This window comes from Drosophila melanogaster, chromosome X (genome assembly GCF_000001215.4).
Source record: "Drosophila melanogaster chromosome X".
NCBI classification, from domain to species: Eukaryota; Metazoa; Arthropoda; class Insecta; order Diptera; family Drosophilidae; genus Drosophila; species Drosophila melanogaster.
In genome coordinates, this window is record NC_004354.4 from 21236817 (window position 1) to 21258339 (window position 21523).

At 41.7% G+C, this 21523-nt stretch overlaps 2 protein-coding genes across 10 annotated transcripts in view, besides 1 other annotated feature; both read right to left on the bottom strand.

The window, feature by feature from the left end:
* Mnr (Membrane-bound Notch regulator) overlaps positions 1 to 21523 on the bottom strand; it is a 75862-nt gene that overhangs the window by 31507 nt on the left and 22832 nt on the right. The window lies entirely within an intron of this gene.
* On the bottom strand, positions 13160 to 14332 carry CG1722 (uncharacterized protein). Its single transcript, NM_134599.2, has one exon. It carries the CDS (start codon positions 14207 to 14209, stop codon positions 13367 to 13369), a length of 843 nt encoding a protein of 280 aa, NP_608443.1. The 5' UTR covers positions 14210 to 14332; the 3' UTR covers positions 13160 to 13366.
* Positions 17942 to 18469: a mobile genetic element.

Genomic DNA, 21523 nt, shown 5'->3' on the forward strand with positions numbered 1-21523 from the left:
ATTTTTATTTTGGTGGTTTTTGAAAGCTTTCGGGCTGCGTATTTTATTTTATTTATTTATTTTTTTTTTTTGCGAACCGAGAGGATTGCCAATTATGCAGAAGGCCACCGAATAAATATGAAATGACATAAATGACCACACAACACAGCGGCTTCGGTGGGGGCAACAAAAAGTTTCAGTTTTCCAGCATTTTCGGACCCTCGTCTAGGCGGCAACAATACGAGGACAACAACATTGACAGGACAACAAAGGCAGGCGAGCGGTATAAATACTCTTAAAAAAGGGGTGTGGCACAGGCGGCAATAAATTACATTTATGACTGACCGGGCGCTTAAATATTTAAATAGAATAAATTTATTTATTAATATCTCAGGCGGCCGAAACAAGTGGAAAATGGAAGGAAACGGAAATGAAAGGAAACGGAAAGTCCAACGCATGAGCAAAAATAAAGAATTTTCTATTATTTATGTAAAAATTCAAAATAAACCACAAGCCTGCGAAATGGTGGTCCAAGCTGAGCGAAAAAACAGAAAAGGAATTCTAATGCATAATTCTAATACATATTATTGATTATAATAATAAAGGATAACCATATTACTTAGCAACCGGAATTTCGTAGACTTAATGCTTGTTGAAAATACCTTATTAAATAGCATAATTTCGCCCTGGCTAACAGCTTCCTGGCTGGATTTGCTCGCCAATCCTTTGCCATGGCTAATTCACTTGGAAACTCACTAATAACTTGATTCAATTTACATTTAGTCCATAAAAATCTGAAGAGCCACCACCGATCCCCTTGCAATTGCGATTACTTTTGGAAAATAAAATGCGAAAGGCGAGGAGGCCAAAAAAGAACGGAAATCGACACAAAACGTAGCGACTTCAATGCAGGCGAAGGCGAAAAAAAAGCCCATCATCCGGCAGCCGGCTCCCCAGGACACAGGACACCGACGCGAACACGGACAGGGACAGGGACAGGGATAGAGACTCGGACCTGGGACACGATGTCCGGACAAGATGGGGCAATTATTGTAAGCGGCTTTCATCGTGCGATGATTACACTTACAACAGAAATGGGGCGCGCGAAGCGAAGCGCCATTGAGGATCCACAATAAAAAGAAAGCAAGAAAAATAACGAAAAAAAAAAATAGGATATAGCCACTAAAAAGTAATATGAAAAGGCGGCCAAGAAAACATTTCTAAGTACGCATCTGCTGGCGCTTTTGCCATGTTTGTTGGCCTAATTAGTGGCAGTGCATTTTTATAGCATAATTTTCGGCGTTGTAAGCGTTTTTTCGTCCCCCACCACGCCAACCAAATTGTACAACATGGAAATATTACATTAAAATTTATGAAACTGCAGGAGGGCACAAGCCGAAAAAGCCCAAAACCAGAACCAGAACCAGAAAACCCGGAATACATGGACTTGGCTACATTACACACAGCGGGTGGAAAACCGAAAGGCCGAAATGGAGTAAAAATGGGGAATGCGGTCTGGAATTGAGGCATCTGAGGGATCTGCCAACGGGGGCAATTAGTGGCCAGCTTTAGCCATCCGACCCATTCTGGAAAATCGTGGGCTAACCAATTCTCCTTGGCCGGCGAAACTCACCTGCAACGAGATAAGAAGAGATAAAGAGTTGAATTAATAAATAGTCCAGCGAATGAATGGAGATTACTTGGTTAAATGCAGGCCAGTTGAGGTGTATTTACAAAAATGCTCGAGGCACACAGGCCGCAGATTAAAATTAAGCTATAAGCTTTTAAACTTAATTGCACTCAAGCACAACAGAAATACTTCGAGGCGTTTTGAAGACCAAATTTAAGTTAATAAATCAACTGACTGACTGCCTGAGTGGATCTATTAATATTTTAACTTAAATTTTCCGAATTGTCGGAAAGCTCGTTCAAAGCTATTAACAAATGAAATAAGAGAGTTGCAATCACGGCACTTCAGTAACAACATTTTTATGTAACTCCTAATGAAATCCCCCCCTCAATTCAGTTATCGAGCACTTCCTGGCCGCCAATGTAAACCTTTAAGCAAAACTGATAAATGAAATAATAATTTCCATTCGATGAAAGTTTGTCTGCTGTTCAAAGGACTTTCAGCAAGCAACTTGCAACTTGCTACTTGCAACTTGCCGCTTGGGTCCTCGTAAATTTATGAACTTTATGGCCGGCAACTCCAGAGGCCGCCAGTCGACAGTCGACGGTCGAGGGTCGTTAGTCGGCAGTCAATATCTTGTGCATTTCAATAGTTCATATATTTATTTCGGTGGTTACCCTTGTTGTGCCCACCCATCCCACGACCCCCGCTCCCCCAATCTTTCATCCGCCATCCGCAATCCCTTGGAAAAAACTCATTGCTGGGTGCAATAAAAATGCATTTCATGCTCGAAACATGACTTGGCTCAATTTATTTTACTTTGCCGCATTTAACGACTTCACACAGGCGCCGCCAGACTTGGCCTAAACCAGACACTTAGACAATATTTCTATTATTTTTGGTAAATCATTTTTTCTTTCGGTAGATGATTGTTCCAAATTGTTCAAAACTGTCAAAATAATCATATAAAATTAGAAAGGATTTTTTTTTTTTTTTTTTGTTTTTGCATTTGCACATTTCCAAGACTTTTCTCGCTGTGCAGTCACAGTTGAATTTGGCAGCTCCATCTATCTGTGTCTGCCTGTCGCCGACCCTTAGCTCCCCTAACCCCTTAAACCCCACAGCCCCTGAGCCCCATCAACAACCCAACCGTCCCTGCCCACACATGGGCGCCGTCGTACATGGCCGGTGTAATGGTGTTAGACCACAATGAGCTCAATTTACGCCAATGATTGGCGGTGCTTGGCAAGGCGGAAGCGGCGGACTCACATAGACACACAGATTTCCAGGGGCGGTGGGCTCGGCTTGGGGGCATGGCCCGGCCCGTAAAGGGGGCATGGTCTGGCGGTTTTTCCTCCGTTTCGGCCGAAAAAGTTTCTTGTTTGCATTTGCCTATCGTCTGGAACTTGGTGGGGCTTGGCGGCGGTGTTGGTGATGGTGATGGGGTTTTCGAGCAGGAAAGGAACCAGGATCCGGGAAAGCAGACGTTAAACATCGCGTGCAGACATTGCCAATGCCTGCCACGCCTCCTTGCTGCTGCCAGCCGCCCCCGCTGCCAGACACGAGCATTTTGCCATTGCACACGAAAAATGTTCGACAGTCGTGGAAAAAGCGAGTAACACAAGTTGAAGTTGAAGACTTTTGGGCAACACACACCAAAAAAAAAAAAAAAAAAAATGAACTGCAAGGGGATTCCCAGCTACCAGCTAGCTGTCATGTCCCAGACACAGGGGCGTCGTGCGGCCGGGGTTGTACCAAACTGAGACTGCATTTTTTGGGCGAGCTTGATCAATAACTTGGGATAACACGAAATAAGACGAAAAAAGGAAAACCGTATGGAATGCCTTTCTGTCTTGGATTTCTTCACTTTAGTTTCCCCAAGGGTTATAGCCCCCCCTTGGGCTAAGCCCCTGCTTAGCCAGACAAGTTTACTTGTTACACGTAACCAGAGACAGGCAATTTTTGGATCACGAGAAACTAAGCCCGACCAAAACATTGACTTTGGGTTTTTATTTTTTACAACATTTTTGCAGCGAAACAAAAAAGAAAACTTATAATTAGCTGAGATTTTCGGATCAAATTGTCTTGACTTTCTTGGGAAAATATTAAAGAAAAAAAATTTTCAAAAGCAACCATAGTAAACCTTCTAAGCGGTTTGAGAATTCATTTTAACCTATCAACGAAGTGAACGAGCTTAGAATCAGTGCCACCCACATGTGTACATACACTCCCCAAATGAACGGCATGCGCGGCAGTATTCTGAAGAGTTAGCCAGTTGCTAACACCATTTGCCATTGGACCATTATGATAATCATTTTGAAAGGCTCTCCGCACGGGTTTCTGAGCAACAAAGGCGATTTAAATTACGCCCGCTAAGCGGTTTATGCAGTCGGCAGCGACAACACAATACCAAAAGCCAGAACAAGGAACATCCGCAGTGAGTCAAAGTTAACAAGTAAACAAGAAAGTCGACCGGCATTTTCCTACGAAACTCGTGGATGCCCTTCGGGCTGTGAGAAAAATGCTAGCAGGAAAACTTATAGGCACTTATTTTTTCATTAATGGCGATAAATACGTTTATACCAATTGCGTGTCACTAAATACATAATAATAAAAATAGTCTAAACTTTATTATATTGTCGTCCTTAGATATTTCCAACACTTTGAAAACAAAATAAGAACAAAAAACAGCTACATAAATCTGATCCAAGCGATTCATATACCACTTTCCAACACTGCTGCAACACCCAATTTGAAAATAGCCAAATAGTTTTTAAACTCTTGTAAAATATCTCCCTTTTTTTGGATGATTAACTAGGCAGAAAATGAACTTTTTGCTGCTTAAAACACTTTCCAACACTGCCAAAAGCATGACTGCATAAATAGCAAACAGAATCATTAAGTGAACAAGCGGAACACAAAATTCACTCTAGCTTAGAAAAACCATGGAAACAGCGAGGGGTTTTTCGAGGGGATGGGTAAATGACAAGCTTCCATCTCTTGAGAGCTAAGGGAGCGATGGGCGATGGGCGATGGGCGGTGGGCGATGGGTTGGAGGTTGACTGTGGCTGGCTGGCACTCATCAGCAGCCAAGCATCGCATTTTGAGATAAAACATAAAGAGCGCACCTAATGCGTGCCTGTGTAAGTGTGAGTGTGTGTTGAGGTCTATGAGTGTGTGGGTGCCCATACGGGTGTTAAGTGTATGCTTGTGTACAGCTTCGGTCAAGTAAATAGCAATAATGACTGCGACATACTGGTGAATTAAAACAAATTATGCCTATAGTTTTACATAGTTTTTAGTGTAGGTTAACACATGATTGTAACATACATGAAAGTCCGTTTCATTTTTCCCCCAATACGAAAACACAATGCTTTAAAAACGTTTAATTATGTTAGCTAAACTTACTATTTCCCTAATCTATCTACGAACACCAAATGTGTATGCACGTAAAACCTTTTTTTTTTTCTTTTTTGCTCGAAAAAGCTGCTTAAAATACCCCAATCATTTTGTTAAATATTTACTTTGTAAATTGATTAAAAATAGCACTTCCACTACCCCTATTTTTTGAAACACCGCTGTGTTTCAGTGCGTGTGATTTGTTTGTGCTGTTGACTTTGGATAATGTCGTTTGTTGGCTGCCATCCCCAACCGCCTTTGTTTGTCTCCATGTTTGTTTGTCTCGGGCGTAGGTGTGTATGTACATGCGTGTGTGTGTGTGTGTGTGTGTGTGTGTGTATATTTGTCTGTTTGTTTGACTGATTGTCTGTCACTTTGTCTGATTGTGCGCCTATTAGTACACAAATGAATGAATAAGTGCGCACACAGACCGCACCCGAAAGGGGGCCCGCCCCACCCAAAACCCACCACCCTCATTTCATTTTCATTTTCGTTGATTGAATGGCCCTAGGCCCCCAACGCTCCCCCCATTGGCCTGCTGGATTATTTGTGCTTTAAGCTTTTAAGTCTTTGTTAGACAGTTTACTGCCAAACTGTCAAACAAAAAAGGGTGAAGAAAAACACCGATGGAGCGTGTGTGCTTTAATTGTTGTAATGCGATTTCGTCACCTCATCCAGCCAGTTTATCCCACGCCCCACACAGCTCGACTTTCCCACTTTTCTCGCTTTTCATTTATTCGCTTCCTTTGTCGGCGGCTTTTGATTAGCCTTTCTCTGTGTTTGTGTGGCGCAGTCCGAGTTTCGAGCTCTTGGTCAATTTGATTTGCCTAATTGGCCAGCCCAATGGATTGGAAATTGACCGAGTGATTACTCAAAGCGTTTAAACCGAGTGCCGTTAAATGGAAACTTCTGTCGCTTCCTTGGGACCACACATGTAACTGCCTGCAACGTGGCAACGTTTAATGTATTTGATTGAAGACATTTGATTAAACTTGTGCGAAAAGGGCATTCTGTATATAACATGGATTTGGATTTTAAAGAGTATATATTGAAATAGTTATAACTGGCTGGAATTTCGCTTTAATTTCCCTCTATGTGCTAGCTTCATCAAATTAAATCCATTGAAATAGTTAATCAATAAGTGAAACATATATCGTAAATCGAGTGGTGTGGCGGTATAAATGACCAAATCCTAATATTCCCATAGTTTGTTTCGCAATCAGATCTCGTTCCTGAACGAACAGTCAGCACTTACTTATTTTCCTGCAATTTCCCACTTGAGCTCATCAAACACCAAATGGGTGGGAAGGGGCCTGGTTTTCCGTGGAGGGGGAGACAACCCCCACCCAGCGCTATTAACACTTAGTTACAACATGTACAGCAATTGGGAATTTAGCTCGGCCACTTGAGCCACTTAAATGCTCGTGAAAACAAACAAATTGAGTGGACTTGGCTGGCGCTTGTCTGCAGTTGCGACTGTAGCGCTATATGTACATATATATATGTGTAACTTGTATAAATATATATGTATGTAGAACAGGGTATGGGTTTGCTATATGCATTGGTATGCGTAACACACAATACAGTTATTTGGCCCTAATGATGCGCATAAATTTGTCAGGGTCAGGAGAGTTGACGGCGCAGAGCTGGGCAGCATAATTTAGCATCCCGGCCAACCGAACCAGCATCATAACCAACATCACACAGTGCGCGCAAATTGTTAATTGACACATTGCTACACTCAAGTGATCCCCTAATGGTCCTCGCTTCTGGGCGCCAGTTCGGTGTGGCTTTTCCTTCAATTAGTTTCGGAGGTGGTGGAGTTTGCGGAAATCGGAAAAGTCTCTGCGATACACGGAGATTCCGACACCAAAATGAAATGGAATCAGCAAACTTTGACCATCGACGTGAAAGAATGACAGCAATGTGCCAGAAATATTCCACATTCCATATTTGTGCAATTTTTGAGGAAGGAAGGCAGATATGAGAAATATCTGAATATTAAAATTTCATTTAAATTCTTCACACATATGTACATATACATATGTATGTACATTCAAAACTAACTAGTGCTCAAGTAATTTTTTTGTGGCACAATCCTTGTTATTAAGCCTATAAATCATACCATGAAATTTTTCGCATTTCTTAGGAATGAATGTATTAGAAATGTGTATTAATTTTCCAATTTTACTTAAACCACTACTAGCATACTGTTTTACCTTTAACTACTGAGCAATCACACATCCATCCGATTTCTCAGCATAACGACATTGACTAAAGTAAGACATTGACTATCAATAAAGATAAACAGCTTATTATGATATTTTGGGCCGCAACCACATACATTTTAATTGAATTATTCCCGGCCAAACATTTCGATCCCGGCCTAATTGTCGAGCGTTGCAATTCATTAGGACAATCTCCGAGTTTAAATTAAATCAAATAATTGTTCTCCGACAATCGGCAACGCCATCCTTGGATCGCTCTCAAAGAGGCTGCCATTCCTGTCCGACGTTGCTCATTTCGAATTCATTGAATTTTGCGATAATTTGATTAGGCCACGCCTCCGACAATGGCTTGAAAATGGATGGAGGGATGGAGGGCTTTGAATTCGGATTTGTGCTTGGGCTTGGGCTTGGGCTTGGGCTTGGGGTTGGGGCTGTCATGTCTGAGATGCCGCACTGACATAAATTGCAATTGCAGAAGTTGCAATGCGAAATTCAGAATTCGGAATTTACATTTAAATGCCCGACATGGCACTGGACCCTTTAGCACAAGTACATATGTATGTACGCTATATCAAATAAATTAGTTAAATATTATGTTATCCAATTACAAAGAGGATGAGAGGAAGGGGCGGCACGAATTATGGAGCAGACATTCTGTCAGCATAAATTGCCAAGTCGCCGCATTTGATATGACAACAATAAAGCCGAGAGCCAAAGAGTCCGGCTCGGTTTGGCCGACAAACTACTGCCTGGGAAATTGTCAGCGACACTCGCTGGGGTTTTCCAACCCAAACGCCTCCCCCCCACAGAAGGGATGCCCCAGAAGTTGGCAGTTCAAAATGCTAATCACCACATGGCATTCATTGTCTGTGAAACAATTGGACTGCCTAACTAACACGCCTCGCCATCATTATGAATCGCATTATGTCGCCGCCCAAAATCCGTGGGCTTCGACGGGGGTGGATTGGGCGACTTGGGCGGCTTGGGCGGCAATGGGTTAAGCAGCCCGTCAATATCAGGCTGTACAAATTGCAACCCATCAATCGGGAACAGATTTCAATTTCCCCCGGCTGAAATTCAATTACCCGTTGCGAAATTTCCACTAGACCGACAAAAAAACCGCAGTTTAAAGGACAAATCTGGGCGAAATTCTTAGGCTTGAGAATACAGAGCTTCATCTTTAACACTCAATACTTGGTTAATGCTTGAGCAGAAAATAAAAAGCATTGAAACATATGTACGAACATTTTGTGATGCAACATACAAAAAAAACATTGATGGCTTTAATAAAAATTTATATATAACTTAAATGAGAACCTTCACGAATAAATTCAGATAAACAACACAACGTCTTTACACTAGATGCACTAGGAAAAAGTTAAAAGTTAAGCTAAGTGGAATAACAAAAACCCCATACAAATCAATACAAATCTGCTGCACCTCGAATTATTCTGGGTAATTAAACAGAGAAGGCGGAAACAAAAAGCACAAATTGAGTCATTGATGCGAAAGTTGTTCAATCAATGGTATTATTTAAATAAAACATTTTATTAAATGTTTACCAATCCGTATTGATGTGGTGTGTAACATTGCCTCATTGTCGCTTGATTATAACATTTTCGTAACTGGTTTTTCATAGTAAATTTCAAGAGTTTTGGGTACAAATTTCTTTTGTTTTACATTACATTACATTTATATATGCAATACTTATGTAAATGCAATTCTTAAAGTAAAGTAAAGAACTTTCAAATCGCTTAAAATTGTCCATGACCACAGGAAGAGGATCAAGATTGTCAGGACTTTAACAACGAAATTGCAAAAGAGTCTCTTACCACACAAGAGCTCACTTTTCATTTTCATTAATCCAAAGCAAACTGCTAAATTCCTAATCGGAAAATATAAAAATTAAGTGGGAACCGCAAGCCGAAATGCAATTATTTTTGCCGTCCGTCCAAAAACCCGGTATTTGCATATTGTCAACATAATTAAAGAGGCTTTTGACTTGTGGTTACACGCCCACTCGAACGCACACACACGTGTATAGGGTGTGTATGAATATGTATGAACACGGAACACTCACTTGTTCATTCAGAAAACATTTAGCAGAGTGTCCTTGACTGACGATGCTGAATACGAGCACCGAGTGCACAACACTGAATCCTGCAAATGCAAAATTGTTTTTGGCAAAGTGCACAATGCACTTGACGACTGTCAAAACGGACATGAGACGGTGGCGGTTGGCGGTGGAGAGGGGCTGAGGGGCTGAGGTTGTCCTGTCCATGTGCTTGTTATTTATGTAAAATGTTGCACAACATTTTTTGTCCCGCACACAAATAAAATCGTCCTTAACTGAAAGAAAATGAGGACAATTGCACCAACTTTTCCGGCAATTTTATATATTGAAACAATGCCGTCGTCCTTGCTGCTTGGGTCAGCAATAAAAATTTGTCCTGCGGTAAATGAAATGGATAGCAATTGTGATTGCGATAACTGGCTGCCCAATGGTCAAGTCAGAAAGCGCGGATCTTGCCATTGCCCAAAGCCCATAGCCCATCGAAAAGTCACGATAAAAAAAAGGAGGGAAAATCGCCAAAAACAATGGGCCACCAAATACAAGTTATAGCCGGGTCGAGGTCACCACGAACTGGTTGTCCTCTTTCCGTACTAGTCTACCCTGTAATCGCAGTCCATGCGGGTCGGCCTTACTCATCATTTCTTCATCATTTATGAATGACCTAGTTCTTAGTAATTCAATCGTGATTTGATTCAATTACCCCATTCTCGAAGAATAAAACTTATGAACTGTTCCTGGCATCAAATACATCAATTGACAATGCATTTCTTTTTAAACGTAAAACCTGAGACTATAATCTTTTGGTTATATTATATTTATATATTCACCATTTATATTATATTTATATTTTCACCACTAATTTGTATACTAGGTATCGAATCGTTCGCTACTTTTTGCCTGGCCACTCTTTCGTGTGGGTGGCGGTTTTCCGTTGTTTTTGTCTAAGAGACGATTTCGGTTTCAGTTTGGAACTTGTTGGCATTGCTTTTCGATTTCTGCACTTGTCGGCAAAGAGGGTTTTGGTTTTTTAATATTGCACTTTTGTTGCGAGTCCCTCATTTGTGTTTGTTTTTTTTCGGGAAAGTTTATCTGGCTGGGATTACTGGGTCAATTGGTTGGATGGCCTCCACTGAGGGAAATCAGCTTTCGGGATCGGGTACACGAGCTTGCCTAATTAACAAAGTCCTGAAAAGAAAAGTTAAGCACACCCCCACCGTATATATATGTACATGTACATATATATCTATCACACTCGCTCGCTATCCCTGTCTCTGTTTTGTTCAACTTTGACCCGTGCATTGACATCGTTTTTGCGTAAACTACGGAACTGTGCAAGGTAATTGCGTTCAATAAGCAGGTCATATTGGGAACTGGGTCTGCGAATGAGACGGTGAGATTTGGAAAGAAAGAGTAGGATATATGAGAGAGAGAGAGAGAGAGAGAGACATGGCCTGAATGACGACGAGTGTCACTTGCATCCTGCATAATTGGTTTATCAATTGCGGTTGTCCCATTGAAATAACCAACTTGCATTTGTGCGTTTAACTCTAAGCACGTCTGCCAACCTCCTTTTGTAGGCAACCACCATCTGCACCACCCATTTTATGCCCCATAAACCAGAAAATCCACTCCCTACCATCGTCAAAGCCTTCTGGACTTTCCCACTTTGACCGCACAAATTTCGAGGCAATGATTAATTTATGCAAAATCCGAAGAGAAATCGTGCGAAAGCCAAATTTGCTAGCCACACACAATTTAAATGTGAAAAGAAATGACACTGGGAACTCTGTGAAATCCTCTACAAGAAATCAGAATAAATATCAAAAGGAACAAACAATTGAAAAAGTATAGAGAGTATCTAGCTGAGTTTGCCAACTGCAAATTGACTTGAGTAAATATTTCCGTTTCATTTTGAAAATGACATAACCTACATATATGAATTGCTAAATAAATCATTTCAGTAGCCATAATTAGGAAACAAAAAAATGTTTCAAAGAAATCGTTAAATCTTTATGAAATTCATTTACACCGCTAATTATTCTAAAAATATTCAATTCTACCTAGGCGCTCTATAAAACAGCTTGTGAGTTATACCATTAACCTAATGGTTTGGCATAACTCCGTCTCAAGGGGGTTTATCTCATCGCCAATTCAGGCACACTTAGCCGCACAAAGAGGCTCCATTCCAATTGGCATCTGTGATGGCACCGATCTTTTTTACTAGCCCCTCATTTTAATGCTTCCTTGCTCTTCAAGCTGAATGCAATCAAGGATTTTTTCGACTGGCCAGAAGTGCGCTTTCAGTCGTGCTCGTTGGGGCGGACACTGGCCCAACTCCATCCAACATCCAGCGAACGTATTCTGCCTTCGTCCCGTTCAAAATCATCCCAATCCCCGCCTGAATCACGGTCTGGCCACGATTATAAAGCCCGGGGCATAAATATTAGCAAAGGCGTTGCCGTTGACGTCGCTGCAGTCATTTAAATGTTGTCGGTCGTTGTGGTTGCAGATCCTCCAGAGCACTTTCTGCTGCTCCTCTTCTGTTCCCTTCTTGTTCCTGGTGATTATGCCTGTCAACGAAGTTTCATATACACGGCAAGAAATCATTGAGGGAATATTCTCTTGTGCACAATAAGTACATTTTTCGATTTATATTACTGGGAAATATTTGTCAAAAATAGAATGACGAATATTATTTTGCGAATCCGAACTAGTTCCAACAAACAGCGAGTAGCATAAACGATAACGTGTCTTCTTCAAAACTAATTTCAAGGTAATTTTTGTATTTTTTTTTTTTTTTAGTATTTTTCACCGTGTAACGCAATACTTAACCCTTGCCACCCCAAAAATTCAGCTTGGCGCACAATGAATTAAATGAATCTCAATTTCCGTTCGGTTTGCGGTTAAAAGCCGCAGTCGTCGTCTTGGTCTTCTGGGCAAAATGCAAATTCTCCGGCGGCGAAAATGAAAACAAGCCGAAAAACTCTCGCTGCAACAACAACAATGGCAATGGGAATTCTCCTCCTGCTCCCCTGACCTTTCACCCTATTACTCGCCTGGTTGTCCTGGGTGTGCTGCATCAATTGCCTGGCTTCCATCTTCCACTTGCTTCTCAAGTTTCTTCCCGTAAATTGCTGCAAGATGCCCCCGAAAAAACCGATGCCGGCAGCAAGGATTTCTGGCCCCAAAACTTTTGTGCTGGGAAAACTTTTACAACTGCACCAGGACGATGATGAGATTGGGAGGCACTGAGGGGGCTAAAAACGGAGTTTGAGGATTCGGGAGATTCGGGAGCCAGGCCAAGTCGTTGGGTCGCCGTCTGCAAAAGTTTTGCGATTTGTTTGTGCGAAATAAACGCGACGCAGATAATTTGCGCAAAAGTTCGCTTACTGCCCGCCGACTTCGCGGAAGGCAGCCCGAAATCCAGCCCGAAAACGCAAGAACCAAGACCAAGTCCCCCATCTCCCAAAACCGATTCCCATTTCATATTGTCCAACAATTTCATTTGGGAATATGTATTTCTGGTATGTCCGAATAAGCCAAACGCGAAATGTAAATGTTTCGCGTTCGTTTCGAAGTTGTGCAAGGAAGTAGTTTTTTTTTGTTCCGAAATGCCAGAGTCGTTGATTACTGAATCCATTATCCATAGGATCAGGATTTCTCAACATATAGACTTTAAATCTTAGTTGATCGTTTTAGCGTTACACGATAAATATCTTAACTGGATGCTTTGTTGGGGAATTTGTTACTCGATCCCATTTGAATGACGATGTGTGTCCTAATGTGGCCAACATAAGCTAGACTAAAATCTGAATAAGTACAATAGTAAGATTGAACAATCTAGGTCTTCTTATTATGTGCGATGTGCACTTGTCTTGTATTATAATATTTTTTTTTTTTTTTGTATTTGGGGAAGAAAATAATAAAAATCCATTAAATTTACGGATAAATAAGACTTGAAAATTAAAGGATGACAAAGCCGCAAAAGCGTTTTACCAATTGTATACATATCCACTCGTCACTAATCATTAAGCACTCGCCACTCTCTCTGGTCGTCTATAAATGGGTATTTTTCCGCGAGTGCGGCTTCCATTTCGAAGCGGCAGACATATTCTGGAACTCTTTGGTAGAGATAAAGTCGATGATGGGCAACCGGCCGGTCAGCGGGACCAGCACATCATTGGCGAACGCACCGATACCGGCGACTTTACCGACTAGGGATGACAGACCAGATGGCTGGGTTCTCACTGGTCTCCGCAAGGCGCCGTCACCCGGTCTAGTACCTTCTCCACCTGCCAATCTTCCCTCAAATCCTGCTTCACCTCGTTGTTGCAGCTGTTGATATTTCCGAGTCACCGGTGGCTGCATCTTTACGCCGAGATTGCAGAAGAAGTTCACGCCGTCGGTAGCCCTAGTCTCGGCTTTCGTCATTACTCGGAATTCCATCCGTCTTTTTAACCGGGGTAACTGATTTTTTTCGCTTGCAGGCTTTTCGCTTGAGGGCTTCATTTTCTTGGGCATCTTGGTGGTCCTTGAATCCTTACCCAGGAACAGTACCGAAGTACCCTTGGCCTTTCTCTGGGGACTGGCGTCTATGAGTCTGGTCCTGCGGGACATCCCAAGGGATTGCATGGCGTCCAGCGGCCGACGATGTGACTTCTTGAAGGTCACCCGCGACTTTTTCACCGGCTTTTCCTTGGCCAAGCCCAAAATGGTGGGCTGGAGGGCGGCTCGCATCAGCGGAGATCGTCTCATGGGTTTCTTGAGCGGTTGCTTTACGGATTTCTGCTGCATTTTCGGCTTGGTCTTACCGACACTTTTGACTTTGGACTGTAGCTTCTTTGTGCTAAGCGGTTTTGTAGCCGCTTTTATTGGCGATCTCTGCTTGGACTTGGGCATAATTTCGCTATTTTGGCTAAACAAATCTCAATCTCTTTTTCGATCCGTCGCTCTCAGTTTTTTTTAACTAGAAATTTCGATGTGGTGTCGAGCGGGGGTAATTTCGAAATCGAATGTCTCGGCTTGACGTGTTAACAAGGACTGGGGGGGAAAACGTAGTGCCTACTTGTCCACCTCATCTGTGCCGCCCGAACTTGAGCACGTTCCGCCTCCTGTTTCCTGTCACCTCTTGACTTGGCCTCTGCTTGTTTGTTTGTCTTGAGTCAACTGCTATTTGTTTTTTCATCCAAGCTTTTATTTTTCATCCTTTTTTCCTTTGCCTTTCCATTAAAACCCTTTGTCTTTGCCTCGGCCTGCAGAAACTTGAAATCAACTTCCGTTTTGTAGTCCTATATTTGCATACATTCCACAGCAAAATAACCTTTTTCGTTTAGAGTCGAAAAATAGGATATATTTTCTTTATTATTACATTCCCAATTATCAAATGACGAGTTACCACAGTAGCTACAGTATAGTTATATGGTTTAAATTCGCTTTTGTATTGATTTCCCTCCATCAGTTCATTAATAAACCAACTCGTTTATCTTTGCCCCCTATTTTTTCCTCTATTTCCTTGACTTTTTCTGTTTTAGTTTTCTTCTATTTCCCATTTTGGTGTCAAGTGTTGCGTATCATTTAATGTGACACACTTAGCCGGAAAATGCGGGGAGGAACTTTTCCAGACTGACAGCTGAGCACATATGTTGGCTGAATGCTAATTTGCTGTGCCAAGCGAATGACAAAAACCGTAATGGGACATCAAACCGAAGGGTTAATGCACTATCCGATAAAATGGGAGAAATAATTTCATTGGAAATTGGAAATTCACGAAAATTTGTTTTCTTCGGATGAAAAACAAGCTACAGAATTTTTCTATATGTCCCCCACATGTGCATATTAGTATTCATAATTATTTATAAAACTTAAATACTTTATGGGCGGGGAATGAGTTTTCCCCAACAGCACTGGGCAATATTCAGTTGGGGGACATTACTCAGCTCTCAGGAACAGGAACCCATATACAACACACACACACGCACTTGAGCAGCTGGCAAGACAGGAAATCAACAGGAAGCCAGCACACAGACACGGCCAGCTGTTGTAGGGACTTCCGTTCACGGTCAGCTTTGATATATGATCAGAAATCAAGCCATGGGCCCGTCGCAATATAACTACATGTACATATGTAGACTTCGTCTGGGGACGTCTTGGTTGTATGTTTATTTCCTCTTTCTCGCCTCTTTGTCTGGATAGGATAATCATGTAGATTATCATCACTTTCCTTTAGAGTGCACCAAAACAGAGTATATGCAATATCACGTATACGCAGCATTGGCCAAAGAATGTCCGCCAAATCTGCCTGCATCTCCATTTCGCACTCATCCTCTTTCGTGCCTCGTCTTAAGATCCAATTTTTAAAATGCTTCTAGCTAAACACCTCAATAAGTTCGCTGAATGTCAGTTGCAGCCGCCGCAACTGGGAACATACAACATGCAATCTGCAACCTGCAACACCAGCAGCAAAATGTTGTTTTCCGCTTAAGCACATCGCTGGAAAAGTAAAAAAGGTGGAAACAAATAACCCCGGGAAGAGCCAGCCTCACTCCATTACATCGCAAACCAATCCCACAAGTGCGTCCGTCCAAACGTTTGTTTATTTATTTTGCCGCACAATTTTGCCCCTTCTTCCTTGCCACCTCCTTGAAACTTTTCTCCGCTTTCCCCTTCCGTCTTCTGTTTCGCCTTCTGCCGCTTGTTTCTTAAACAACAGCAACAACAATGGGCACAATGCAACCTCAGTCGAGGAGCAGGCCAAAAAAGGAATAAGTTCCGGGTGCACACCGATGGTTCTTAAAGCAATAATAAATAAATAATAAATATAGAAACTATATGCAGTCAACTATCGATCTTTTTAATAATTTAGTGTGTTTTTCGAATTAGATTTTCATATTTCTTCATTATAAGTTTGTTTCGGGAATTAAAGCATGCCTATTGTGATAGCAACAGAAAAAAGTTATGTTATGTACTTTGCAGGCGGTTTCTAATCATTTTAATACAAAATTAAATCGCCTATATGCCCGCGATACCCCTTAATTCGGTTGTTCATTGTGAAAAATGTGAAAAACAAAACAAGTGAAACACAAAAAGGAGCAGAGGACGAACACAGCGTCGACAAAAAAGGATGAAAACGAAAAAAAAAACATAAATGTGCACATGCTTCGTTGCCTGGAGTGCGCTATTTTGCACCTACGGGATTTTGTGCCTCACACACACACACACACACACACACACGCAGACACAGTGAAACAAACAGTGAAACACACTGGAACACTCGAACAGTGAAACACTGAGGCACACACACACACACACATGCAAAGCGTGGAAAATCCATTCGAAATCAGTCAACGCGCCAAGGCTTTCATTCAGTTAGAAAGCAGACAGTAGACAGCAGACAAGCAAGGCCAGGATGGGGATTTTTGGTGCTCTTTGGGAGGAGTTTTGGGGGTGGCTTGGGGTGCTTTTCAGGAGCCTCGTTTTTTTTTGCGGCATGTGGACCGAGCTCCAGCTGGAAGAGGAAGTGCGGCTTGATTTACTCAACTCGTTTGCTCGCTCGTTTGTTTCCAACTGCTGCAAACATATTTTTCTGCACCACCCCGGCTAAAATATTTCTTAGCCCTTAAACAAACGGAATAGATGTGCGGCCCAATGGAAAACGGAAAACTACACCTCCGGTGCCCTCCACCCTGCCGATCTGCCAAACATATATGCGGGCCAACTTAAAGACTTTCCAGCCAAATTGCCCGGAAAACAAACTACCATCTTTACCCCACAAAACACAAAAAAAAAAAAAAAAAAAGGAAGTCAAATGGTTCCCTGTTTATTAAAGCATTTCTTACGCATCATTTGTTGCTTTGCCAGCAAAAAAGCTGCGTGGAATGCAAATGAAACACAACTTGAAGTTTGATTAAATGAAATCTCGTACGATCACCTTCTCGTACGAAATTCATCAATCAAAATCCAAATAGAACAAAAGCACGTCCTTAATTGGGTCGAAATACAGAAGTAGGAACTAAGTAAATCGACAAATTAATTGTGAGAAAGCAACACTAGAAAAGCAAAGAAATCTCAAGACCAAGAACAGGTCCAAGTCCAAGTCCAAATCCACACAATGCCTGGTCAATGGACTGGACTGAACAAAACTGAAAAGCTGGCTGAAATGGGGAAGAGTTTTTTTTTTTTTTTGGGTGGAATAAAGCAAACGAAAGCTCAAAAACTGAATAGGCGAGCTGAAAATACACAGAAGAGGAAAATATAAGGGTGCCGTTGGATGCCAATGGGGTACTCCATTTATTCAGCTCGTTCTATATATATATTATATACATATATTATGTGCAGCTACCAGACCTTGTATCATGTAAACGAAAAGAACAAGTCCTGGCAGATTTGAATTTAACGAACTATGTATATTGATTACTCTTTCGCCTGCAACAAATTTGTTGATTCTCAAAACTAAAGCATGGCAATGAATACCGTTGCGCCTTATCAAAGTAGCGCCAGCCAACAAAGTCCGATACAAAAACATACTGCAGAACCCAGTTTCAGATCCCAAAACTAAAGCTTCCACATTTCAAAATGTCTTCTCGGAGAATCAGGCTGACAAGTCAGCAGCTCAAAAATATGGACCTAATAATGCACTATGGGGCATTTGGCCTGTTTTTTTTTACAAAAATTAATACCTCCTAAACTATTGGAGATATTTGGATGAATTTTTTTTATGCGTTACACATGCCTCCAGGAATATTTTGGAAAAGTGGGCGTGCCCCAACTCCGCCCCAATTTTTTTTTTTTTTTTTGTTTTTTTTTTAATAATATATTTTTAAAGTTTATTTTTAATTTTAATATTGTATAATTCATAACCGTCTTCCTCTTCACAATCAGTAGAGTCTGAAGAATTTTTATCAGGTTCAAATTCGCAAGCTTAAATTTCAATGACTTCTGGTGGAAGCTAAATTTTGCGCGCAATGCAGCCACGTGGTATGTGCTCGCAACAGCTGACTTTAACAGCTGTTATTATAATGATGCGCTGTTAAATTAACTTTTTCGGGCTGTAACATAACAGTTTAAAGTATTTCCAATATACTAATACTAAAATACAGCAAATTTGCATACTTGTGAAAAACACATTTTTGTAAAAAAAAACAGGCCAAATGCCCCATAGTGTAATGGTCCACATGTGCAGTGGCAAGTTCAAAAAGGCTTCTCAATTGATGGATATTGTCAGCCGCTCCGAGCACAAGTTTGCACCCATCCAGGAGACCATTCTGCGCAGGATATTGGAACTCCTGATCGATCTGAACTCTGGGAGGCAGCGCAGCCTGCCTTCAATCGAAACCGATATTCAAACGATCGCACGGCTTAATCAACTGAAGTTGGAGGAAATGGTGATAACCAGAATGGGACCGACTCTCCAGGCGCAGGACAACATCATCGAAAATGCGGTGGAAGAGGTCAGCAGTTAATTTCGCATTTGCATCCAACTCAACCGGATAGGATAAATCCATCAAACCAGAAGAATATGCGTATGTTCCACGAACACTGTCAAAGGGCCAAAGCGGCCCTGCGGTAATCATTTTTCTAGTGGTCCTGTTTACATCAGACTTATTTTGAAGATCTGAAGATGCTTGGGCCTCTTTCTTAAGTGCTTGGCTTTTATATGTCATATTGTGTTTATATCTCAAATTAGTATATTGTTCAAAAATTCAAATATAGTTTTTTAAATACAATAGTTATTGAGTGGTGATACCAACGGAAACAAACATACCACTCCACTTTCGAATGGCCATTGTAAGTAGAGTCAACAGAGGTAATCACACCCAAAAATTTGATGTTCCAAGGTCTTGTATTCGTAACAAGATATAATTAAACCTATCGGTCAGAGCTGTTGGCCAAACTTCAATCAAACATTCAACCAAATTAGTAGCGTTTCTGCCAATTGCCAGTGGTTAAAAGTGGTCAAAAGGGCAAAGGTTCTATGGCGGGGTACAAAAACGAAAGCAAAGAGCCGGGCGGACAGGAAGTCACGCAATTGTTCCATTTCCCACAAAAGTAGGCAACAGATTTTAGTGCCTCAATTTAATTTGATTTGCTGCCATTCATTCAGGGGAATGAAATGGTAAACTGGGTGGCACGGGTATGGGCATATCATCGCAGCGCCCTAATGAAGCTGTGCGACATCCATGTATGCGCAATTTGATAAGCCCCGCCTTTGAATCCTCTTTACCCATCATTAAGTTCGCAGTTTGTGGACCTTTTTGCGCTCGCTTGCCACAAATTTAGTGCCATGTGATGTGTGTGTGTGGGCACTGGGATCCTGTGATTCAGGACTCTGGATGTAGGAGCCCTTGTTCCATTTTTGGCCATTACCTTTGGCAGTTGCGCCTGGAAATGACATTTTCACATCATTTGCTGATGTGCCAAATGTGTCGTCTGGCTATCCAGCTATCCAGCTATCCATCTCGTTAGCTCTCGAGCTTTTTGCCAGTGTCTCCCCGTATCGCTTCTCTCTGTGTAGCCAGAAATTTACAAAAACGCCCAAAATGCCACTCCCAAAATCCCTCTTAACCCACCATAACCCTCTATAGCCCTCGTTGACCTGCGGTCAGCATTGAGTGCACGACCCAACCCACCCACGTTCGTACCTTTTTTGTCATTTCCGTTTGTGCGAAATTTTCGGATATCCTCAAATGCAGCCTCACCCAGTGGGCACTGAACCACAGCCACCACATCCATAGAACTTGCACAATTTGAGGCAAACGACGACAGCTTCCAATCATAATGCCAATGAAATGAACTGCCCCAAATGCCCCCCTTGAATGTCAGGCTCAATAAACTCCAAAGCAATCTCCCTATGTGTTTGTGTGTGTTAATATGGGTGCTGGTACTGGTGCTGTGTTTTTCTACGTTCCACATGGCGTTGCCCCTTTGCCTTGCACTCTCTTACACAGGGTCGCTCAGCTAAGTCTGGGAATACTAAATCTTTAATGCATTACAGCCAATAGGGAAACTAACTGAAACATGATCCATTAATTGTCGTCATCTTTAAAGAAATAGGGTTTTTGAAACGAATTTCCTAGCCACAGTTTGATTTGATCCCAAAATAAGTGATGAAAGGACAATCACTAGATCGCTAGAAAATGCCCATTTTGAGGGCATTAGGAAATGCATACATAACGATGGGCAATCCCTCGAAAATGTTCAGTGTTCAGTGGAAGGCGCTGCACTTTTCACTTTAGCTGCTGCCCGACACGATTGCACTCTCGTTGCCTTTAGTCCACGACTACGAATCCTTTGGCTGCTTATGATGCCCCTAAGGCACACACACACACACACACACACATACACACATTCGGTTTGTGCACGGAAAATCTGCTGCAAATCATTTAATATTTCGTCTGCGGCTTCATCTTCATCGACTTCGTCGGGGGATTTCCCGCATTTCCCCCGTTCGCTATGCGCTTTTCAGTTGATTTGGCACTTTTCATGTGCTGCTAAGTGATTTCCCAAAATCATTGCTTGGTATTTTTACAACGTTCCCCCGCATTTTGTGCTAATATTGGAGAAGCCTTTGCTTGGACTCCGCTGCGGTGATGGATATTTGGTCGTTATTTGTTGCATTGCACTATTAGTGTTTTTCCGGGCTATCCAATTTTTCTTCGTTCTTCGTTGCTTGTTGGATGCGTACTTAAAAAATCATTTCTCCCGCTGACGCAGCTCTTGAAACGTTTTTCATGTGCTCATGGGACTGCTCGCTTTTCGCAATTCCCCTTTGGTTATCTTTGGTTTTTTCTGCTTTGCAACACTACTCCGTTTTTTTTTTTTTTGCTGAGTTTTACAACCCCTTTTTGCGAGTACGACTTGGGTATTTCTTTTAATTTTTCTTTTTAATTTTTTCCATTCGGTTGGCTGGGTTTTTACCATTTTTAGCTTTTATGTTCGCCTAAAAAGTTCGGTTTAGTTTGCAGTACAGGAAAATATTGTTTTAGAAATTTTTTTTATAAACAATTATACTGCAATTTCCGTTTGAACTCTGCGCCTTTGTTATTTTTGCACTTTTAGTTATTCGTACATTGGAGCTATGTGTCTTTTTTTTTCCATACCGTCTTGATGATGCATATTCCTATTTCTAAACTCCAAAATGAAACGTCAAAGATAATGGTTGAAAGCTTTTTCCGTTCCGTTCATCTTGCCTTGCACATTTTCCCTCACTGCCTGGAT

Excerpts from the sequence above, each read along its gene's own strand:
- CG1722 (NM_134599.2), bottom strand. The coding sequence starts at position 14,209 with ATGCCCAAGTCCAAGCAGAGATCGCCAATAAAAGCGGCTACAAAACCG.